The 9,913-nt window shown below is 32.8% G+C and overlaps 1 protein-coding gene across 1 annotated transcript in view; it reads left to right on the forward strand.

Moving 5' to 3' along the window:
* Positions 1-9,913, forward strand: part of Ola1 (Obg like ATPase 1) — a 116,647-nt gene that overhangs the window by 74,559 nt on the left and 32,175 nt on the right. The window contains exons 6-7 of the mRNA XM_048345229.1: positions 3,011-3,091; positions 3,428-3,525. Coding sequence (XP_048201186.1) covers positions 3,011-3,091; positions 3,428-3,525 — 179 coding nt within the window. The remainder of the gene's footprint in view (positions 1-3,010; positions 3,092-3,427; positions 3,526-9,913) is intronic.

Genomic DNA, 9,913 nt, shown 5'->3' on the forward strand with positions numbered 1-9,913 from the left:
CTTGGCTACATAAAAGACTCTGACTCAAAAATGAAGCAAAATAACATAACTTACTCTGTGATACTTTATGTGCCTATATGCCCTTTGATATATGCAACCCCCCAGTATTTTATCAATGGAGTAAGTGATAAACCTGGTATTTATTCCCAAACTTGAGCATTATATTGTTAGCCCTTCAATTACTGCACTTCAGACTGCAGTCTAAGTAAAAAGTTGAAGCCTCCAGAAATTTTTTGTTATGTAACTCCATGGCATATAGAATTACTTAAAATGAAGAATTGATTAAAGTTATTAAGACAACCCAATTTCATACTCCTACATCTGTATTTCTACATAGTGAAATATGAAGTCTCCAACTTTTAGATGCATTAAACTCAAGTGTTATTTGTACTTTTTCTCATTTGCTAAAAGGGAGTGAATGGTGTATTTTTTTCAGCTAACCATTATTGTTCTAACCATCCTTATTAATACATGTGTTTATGAGAATAGGAAAAAAATTCAATTAGCCTGGGTCAACATTATTTCTAAATAAGCACACAAATTTTCTTTCATTTAGTTTTACAAATAAGAATTACAACATCTTTTTCATTAAAACCAAAATTAATTTTCCTATATGGAATAAAAATAATACATTAAAACTATATTAGATATCAATCATTTGTAAAAGATAATCTTATCTGATTGCAGTCTAGTTTGGTTTGTCTTAAGTAAAACTGTAATCTTTTAGTAAATCTAAGGTGTCTTTTTTTCAGCTATTAAATCTTTTGTGAAAATAATTATGAAAGTACTAGGTATAAAATATTGTACTTCCAACTGTTCAAAAACTAGGTTATAATTTGTCAACTTTTCTAAAGAGATTTAAATGTGACCTTAAGAAATATACTGTTTGAGAACTGTAAGAATGAGTTAATTCACTAATTAAAATTGGAGTGTTCCTAATTTATAGTATAATATCTTGGTTTGAGAGGGAAAAAATTAATGTCAAAATGCTTTTATGGTAAGATTTCTGTCTGAAGTAGTGATTTAGTTAAAATGAACAAAAAATACTGAAATTCCTTCACTAGTGATCAGCATTTACTGACGCCCTTTGGTTTTGTAAAAAATGTTTATAGTTACAAAAGTATTTTATACTTTTTATGTGATTAAATTTTAATTTGTTTCCTTATTTTTGGATTGGTTTTGATCTATTTTATTTAATTGGGGGGAAAAAACCCTAATGGAACCAAATATAAGATGGTACCTCTGTTTTCTTCTTCTTTTATATAATCTTGTTGCGTGTCTCTACATAAGCTGTTCTGGCCACTCATCATAGTAACCAGCTGGGCCATTTCACCTGCTGGAGCCATTAAAGAGGACTCTCTCCCCCTAGATTAATCCCCTCCGACATTAGTTTTTTGCACTGACAACTGCAGCAGGCATTCAGAATTTGCAGGTGGCCAGTGTGACGCACATAATTGCCTACAATTTTAGGCAATGAATAAAAATGGTCTACATTACTTGTCAAAGGTTGTATATGCAGTGCCAAGTGAGATCTATGGGAAGCCTTTTAGGGTTTAAAGAACAGTTAATAGCAAGGCTGCACAGGGCTTTTTTAATCATAATGCATTTGTAATATAGCACTTTGATCTTCTCCTTGTAGGAAATGGTGTTACATTAGCCACTTTTAAACATTTATGAGTGAAATTCAGTTATAGAAGAGTAAAAGTGATTATTCTTAAGCAGAACATGTTAGATTTCATTAAAAGTTTTCAGCTTGCCCCTTCCTTGTTAAAATCTGTGGGAAGTCCTTTTCCTGGAGGGTTTCAAATCAGGATCTAAGGATATAAGGCTTTTTCTATATTTTTCCTGTTAGTAACAGCAAGATTTGGAAGGAACATTTACTAAATATTGAATAATTTATACAAATGGACATATGTAGAATAACTGATTGTGGCAATGTAAAATACATCCATGAAAATGCAAGAAATCTACTAATGAACATTGTAGATTACAGCAAATTTTGGGAAAGGCATATTTTAATTTTTCACATAAATTATTGTCAACCAAAGAATGCTCCTGAAAACTCCCCAAAACAAAAACCTAGATGACTCTCAAATGTGCTTCTTCTGGAAGAGCTAAGTTTGACCTGTCAGACCCCAAAGCCTTTTATTAACACCTGCCTGTAAGGAGAACCTTGCCACACGCAGCTTTTAGATTCAGAACCACAAAACTGATGAGGAAAGGCTTGAAGGGTTCAGTTTGTGTCACTTGCTGTTTGCCGTTTCCATTTCACAGATGATTAATCTTTCTGTGAAGAAAGGCCAGAGAAACAAAGCACATTGGGCTCTTCCTGCAGTTACTCCTTCTGAATGCACACTAGCTTGCTAACTAAAAGGCCTTTAGATTTCCAGCAGAGAGAGATGTTCTGAAAGTGAATGCAGCTGGTTGGAGGTCACTGGTGCAGGGCTCTTGCCATTGTGTAATGGAGGCTTTGGCAGGTTGGGGTGGGGGGAGCTGTGGAGAAGTGGGCAGGGAAAAGGTGTTGGCAAAAAAATTAATCCAGAAGAAAAAAGGGTTTGGTCAGTTCATTTAATATTTTAGACCGTAGATCACAAATAATAGGCTCAATTTCATCTATTTAGTTCATTTTTCTTTTTAAGGAAAAAAATATAGTTTAGTCTGTCTCTAATATACCCTCCCATCCCCCTCTTCCCATAGCATGTTTGTCTTACATGTGGCATCACCAGGTAATGTTAACTTCTTGTATTTTGTATCTGATGTGATTGAATGGTCTTGAATTTTTTCATACTGTTAGTAATTGTTCTATCCTCATTTTTATATATTAAAATTTTAATGTCTAGCTAGTAGTTTAATATTTGTTTTTTAATGAGATGCTGAAAATAATTGTGTTGATTAGGTCTGCTTTCTTTTAAAAAATTACTATGTTGAGGATTTTAAACTTTGTTTTAGTGTTTAGAATTAAATGATTCGAATTTAGTTTGTGTTTACTTTTTTTCTCAATCATGTATAGGACATAATGTGCAAAGTCAAATCCTGGGTTATAGATCAAAAGAAACCTGTTCGTTTCTATCATGATTGGAATGACAAAGAGGTAAGTTATAAATACCATAACATCTATTAATGATACTTTATGTCTTTTTTTACCATCTATTATGCTTTTGTTGTGACCTCTTAGAGAACAAATTTGATTTGTTATTTTATACTTACTATTACATTTAATTAAACTTCCATTTCTGTCATAATTTTGCTTATTCACAGAATTTTTTTCCTTTGTACTTTACTCTTCATGTTTCTTAATAATATGTTTGGAAATAAGAATTATACAAATGAAAATGCCTGCTTGTTTTAAATAAAGTTCAAATTATTCAGTCAGTGTTTTACCTCATTTACTTAGTTTTTAAAAGGGATTCTTTATCTTCTACTTTAGATTGAAGTGTTAAATAAACACTTATTTTTGACTTCAAAACCAATGGTCTACTTGGTTAATCTTTCTGAAAAAGACTACATTAGAAAGAAAAACAAATGGTAAGTTTTTTATTTCCACACTTATTCAGGTACCTATTTATATACATGCAAACATATATACAATTATGCTTATTACTATGTTGATGTTAATATTTTTCCTTGTTATAAAAAGTTTGAAATGGATGAGAAGGTTTTACCTACTAAGTTCAGAGAGGAGTATCCTAATTGATTTGTACCAGGAGAATTTAAAGAAAACTTAAATAAAGTAATTTTGAATTGTGCTTATCAAGTTTAAGTAATTAGACATTATTCTTTATTCCTGTAACAAAGGGAAAACAAATGCACTTGCAGCAGTAAAACTGGTTAAGCTAAGAAAAAACTGCATTGATATCATAAATAACTTTGAAATAGCCACGTGGGGTTGTAGCTGGACATAAAATTTAAACTGTAGATAGAATGCTTTAGAACAGAAAGCTAGCTGATGCTGGTGGCAAACACCTGTAATTCAAGCTACTCAGGAGGCTGAGATCTGAAGAAAATACGTGAGCTTCTTATCTCTAATTAAACACCATAAAAACCTGGAAGTGGAATATGGTTTAAGTGGTAAGGGTGGTAGCCTTGAGCACAAAAGCTCAGGGACAGAGCCCAGGTCCTAGAGTTCAGGCCCCAAGACTGGCACAAAAAACAAAGCAAAAAAAAACAACTCCAAAGAGCTAGAAGAGGAGGTGCAGAAAAGATGGAGTACCTGTTTTGAATACGTTAACAGTGTAAAAAGACAAAACAATATACATTCACCTGTTGTCGTTTGTGACATGTAACTAAAATGTACAGATTTGTTTTCTGTCCTTAAAAATTCCAGAGTATCACGTGTTCATGTGGGCCTGTACACATTTGGCATAGTACTCATTTTGACTTGCCTCACTGGACTGTCAGCATTTTATACTGTTGAGTCATAGAAACAAATCAAAACTATCCAAAGCAGAATATCTGAATTCTCCTAAAATATATTGTCGGTTTCTCCCTGTACTTCATTAAGTACTTAGATGCACATGGTTTCAATTTTCCATTAAAATTTCTCATTTCCATATGATATCAAAGAGTGAGAAGGCTTTAAACTGAAAAATAAACATTCATAGACTGGAAGCCAAAACAATAATTAATGTCAGATGGTTAACTCCAATAAATCATTAGAATAAATTCTGTGAAATTACTGCAACTAAAAATGCCCTGTTGATATTACTATAAGACATTTTGTGTTTCTGATAGGAAGCAGAATTTAACCTCTTTATTGGTAATGTTCTAGAAAGCATCAATTTAACATAAAAATGTAGTTCAGACTGGTCAGTGTCCTCTAGTAAGTAATTAACTTTAAAATAATCAGTTCTATCTGGTTCAGATTCTTATAAATTTGATGATTAATGTGTTAAAAATTGTTGTCTTTAGGAAAGAATTTAAAAATTTATTATTTGACCTCGGATAATAAATCTTATCATAGTAGTATGAATGGTAAAGGTTTCCTGAGCCCAGTGAAACAATACAGACATCAAAGTTTACATGAATAGGGATGAGTCAGTTTCCTTGCCCAAAGGGGCTTCTCACACCTGTATTTGGATGATTACAGGTAGAACTCCCTGGCTCTAATTGTATAGTAAATACCATTTCCCAGACCCTAATGGTAGACAGACTGCTTAGGAGACGCCAGTCTGTGATTTAGCTGTCGCCAGACACCCCATGTTTTTTCTGAGGCCAGTTGTGATGATGATATGGTTATACCAATTGAAAATAAGTTCTTGTCTAAATAACAAATTTTAATTTTCAAGAATGTAAATCTATGAGTGATCCTATTTTATAAAATAAAATTTTAGTAGGTTTTATGTATAATAATGATCTGGTTTAAGGTTGGAGTATGTGTTGGGGGAGGGGTTTAGAGCTTGTGGAAGTTAGTGTAATTGTAGCTGAAAGATCAAAGACTGGGTAACTGAGTGATGTTCCAAAAGAGAATTTACCACATAGCCATTTTCTGTACAGTTTCTGCCGCCTGCTGTTCCTATTTTCCCTCAAGCTAGCCATTGACTACCCCCTGTGCATCCCTGCTCGTAAAAAATGATTGAGGAAGTATTTGTCATGTATTTATGAGTGGGAAACATTGTGTGATAGGGAATGGCATCTACTGGAGCCAGAAAGATTGCCATTTTCCTTTCATTCAGCCACTCTGCCACAGCTTTAAATCCTCTGTTTATGCAACACAGCCTTTGTATTAAAGTACAGAATAAATTTTTATTATGAAGGATATGAACACTAGGTTTTCATCATTTATAACACTGCGAGCAGATGTAAATAGTTAAAATTCATTTTAACTCCTAAATCCATTTAATTGTGCTAGCATTTTGCTTTTTGGTAATGTTTATATATATGCTCCATTTGCATTAGTTGCTTCTTTGGCAAAAGAAAAAGATTTTGCTTTTGAAGGTTAGTAAAATGTTACTGTAGCAAATTAAGACTCATGCAGGAAGAGTGGCAGAGAGCTTGCCTAGCCTAAGGAGACAAGTAGGTTCCATCATCCTTGACTCCACCCCTAACCCCACCAAAATATTCATGAGTCTTTTAGATCTAGAAAACTATTTTAAACCACCAGGAAAGAGATTTGTGATTTTGACCACAAGAAGAAGATTAAAACTACATTTTCGCAAGTCACCATTTTAGAAGTCATGAACATTTTAATTATTAAACTGCACTTTAAATTTAAATGGCAACATGTTATTTTTTAATCTTAGAAAAGAAAGAAAGCATTTTGGTAGATAAATCTAGTATGTTAGTGAGTTAGGTGTATTGACCTTTCAAAAGATGTGAAAACTGGAATAGATCCAAGCATCTACCCACTATTTTTCACAATGTTGAATTCATTATTGTGTTGATTTATGATTAAGACCTAGCCCCTGAAGAGAATTTGATGTGGCAAGCAGGTTGGTTGCAGTTACATTATGATCAGATGACAGTAATCAAGACATTGTGAGAGAATCCATAGAAACCTATTTTTTATTGCAAATTGCTATTTCTTGAATGAATAAAGGTATGTAGAAGTTTTTGGTGGGTGCTGATGATTTTTGAACACTTGAGATTTTCATTTTCTAAACATAATCAGTTTTACTCAAAACCAAGATTATACTATATGCTGTGTTAATTTTCATTTTGGATTGTCTACTGAGTCATGGTATGTCAGGCAGGTACAGGACATTCAGACTGTCAAACCATTGCTTAATTAGAGGTTTTAGTTTCAATCTTTGCACCTTTGCTGCTTTGTTAGTAATGTGTTCCATCCAATTAGGAAATCAGTAGAACAAACTAATTTTAAGGTACCTTTTGCACCTCATAGCTACCAATTATATTTCATTTTTGCATTCTCTTGTCCCTGTCTTCTAAAAAATGTTTCTAGATGATAGTTACGTTTTGTTTCATTATAATCTATAGCTGTGTTCACCAAGAATATGTAAGTCAAATCAAGACATTCAGACTTCTTCAGTATGTGTATTTTACACATACAATTATATATACTCTGATGGGCTCATAGTCACTTAATAATATTTTTTAGTGAATATATGAGTCATTCTAAGTCATGAAATGATTCAAGGTAGTTAGATAAATACTTGGAAATTGGACAGTCTTTTAGGCTTATTGAATAGTCAAGGGCAATATATCAAGTTTATGAAAGGAATTTTAAATACATAAAAGTTTATTATTAACTTTTATTATACTATGATGTAAGTATGATTTAGGTTTTTGTGGGGGTTTTTTTTGTTTTGTTTTGTTTTTGCCCCACCACTCGGCTTTTGATAGTTTTCTACACTATTTCTACACCTAAAGATTGGGGCTGGTGGCTCATGCCTGTAATCTTAGTTACTCAGGAAGCTGAGACCTGAGGATTGCAATTCAAAAGCCATCCCCTGCAGGAAAGTCTGGGATGCTTATCTCCAGTTATGCCCCAGTACCAGGAAAACTGATAGTTTGGGAATACTATGTATTGTGTGCCTAGTTTTTGACTAGCATTTGATAGAAGTGGAGAGGTTTGAAGTGTTGGTTGGACCACTGGAGGATAAGAGTCAAAGAATTTAAAATGAAACCACAAGCAGTATTCCCTGGGCAAAGGCATTTGAAAAGAAAGGGGACCATGTTAATTTGAGTAATCTCTGAGTCTTGTCTGATATATCCTGCTTATTTGGAATAGGAGAAAATGTTTTTTTTACCCTCCTGTTCTTTTGTATTCCCCAGTCATAAGACCTACCTTTGGAACTAATATTGTTCACCTATAGATGAGTAAACTTTTGAAGGCTAGACTGAAAGAATAGGTACAATTAACATTTCTATTAGAGAAAAGAACTCTAAGAAACTTTGAGAACATGTACCATTTGTAAATTAGGGAGTAGATATTATCAGGAATTCAGGTTTATTAAGAATATTACTTTAAAATTTGAAATGCTAATATTACAGTATTTGTTGCTTATTAGCTCTTTGACTTTGGGAAAATTACTTAGCCTTTCATGTAGAACGCAGTTTATTCATATTGCTCACATAAAATGTTCACATAAATGTGCTGTGTATAAATATATCCAGATTTAATGATCATATTTCAAAAATAAATGGAAGGCAAAGGACTTGTAAGGTTTATGAATGTATCTTCTGGATACATTGCCTTGTTTTGTTTTTTTTTTCTGCTATGTGAATTATAGAACAAAATGACATCACATACACATTTAGAGCAGTGAGACTCCTGTGGTACCGCTTCTGTTATCTGTGTATAGTTCTGTCATTTTCCAATTTATAGCTTAGATGATTTTTGTTACACCTTGGATTCCACTAGTGTAGGTTATTCCTTAGTCATCATAATAGCAACACTTTTAAAAATTAGGAGTTTGTTCTTTAAAAAACTTTTAAAATTAGTTCCATTGTAATCACCTGTATCTTGGTTTCTGTCTTTGTTGAAGATACAGAAGTTTTGAAAATAAAGCATTAAAGATTCCCTTCCAGTGCTAGAAATTTTGGCTTAGTTTTTGTAGTACTGGAGATTTAACTCAAGGCCATACACCTTCTAGGTACATACTATGCTACTGAGCTGCATCCCACAGACCCTAGAATTTTGTGATTTCACTGAATCATAATGAATATATAAAATTTTAATGAATACATAAAATTTGCAAAGAAAAGGTATCCATGCAGATAATCAATCTATTTCCAACCCTTACATATAGATTTGTCATGGTAGGATTTTTTCCTAACTATGAAACTGCAATTTTCCCAAGGCTGAAAAATCCAACGTAAGGGCAGTGTTTCTGGATGGTGATAGAGATGCAACCTGATCTTTCTTCCCACTCTCATCCCTTCTCCAAATCTTAATTCCTTGAAAATAAGTTTGTTCATTTCTGAGACTCACCACATTTCTTCTCATCTTTCCCCATAATGGGCAACTGTTGCAATAGCTAGAGTGAAAAATAAAATCTATCTGTAGAATTAAATCTATATGTGAGAGTCATTACTCAAAGTGTTGTACAGCTTCATTTTGAAGTAACCTAGGAAACATTTTCCCATCAAAAACAGTAGATTATGATACTCACCATAAAAACATATTTTACTTAGAAGGTAGTAGAAATACTACAGTTTGAGTGACGCATACTTTGGCATCTGTTTTCTTTGTTGTGTCATTTTTTTTTATTCTTTTCATCACTAGTATTTAATTCTATTCAAGAATGTGTTCTGAATTAATTAGCTTGGGAATTTTGAGTTTGCCCTTATTTAAAAAGTTAGAACTCCTCATAGGTATCCAGTCTTTTAATACTTCAGAAGAGAAAGTAATTTCATAAAAGCTGACATGAATATAAAGTTCATGTTAACATTTCTTATGAAGATTGAGCTCATTGAGGTATTTTAAAAGGTTTCTTCTTCCTTATATAAGCACATGACTACTAAATTCTCTGTGTGTGTGTGTCTTGTACCTTTCTAGGTAGTGAACCTGTAGAACTATATTCTCGTGTAGTAATAGACTTATAACAAACAAACATTAAGTATAATGCAAATAATTATTAGGGCAGTGAATAATAACAAAGTAAAGGGAGATTAGTTTAGTTAAGATGGCTATAGAAGGTCACACACCATGAAAGAATTGGAAGAATGCTCAGGTCAAGGAAAAGGAATGGCAAGTGCAAAGGCTCTGAAGCAGCTTAATCAAGTAAATACAGAGAGAAAATTATAGGGAAAAAGTAGTGAGGAGACAGGAGTCAGTATGTGATAGGCTATCGTGAAGACTTTGGATTTTATTTGTGAGTGTTCCCGAGCATGAAAACACAAACACACAAACTCAAAGACAATCAATTGAAAAGAAGTTCTGTGTTCTTATTTAAATACATTGCATGTAAGTAGATTTTAAGCATATTAAATATGTAACTTCTAACTTTTTTTC

This window comes from Perognathus longimembris, chromosome 4, assembly GCF_023159225.1.
Source record: "Perognathus longimembris pacificus isolate PPM17 chromosome 4, ASM2315922v1, whole genome shotgun sequence".
Classification (NCBI taxonomy): domain Eukaryota; kingdom Metazoa; phylum Chordata; class Mammalia; order Rodentia; family Heteromyidae; genus Perognathus; species Perognathus longimembris.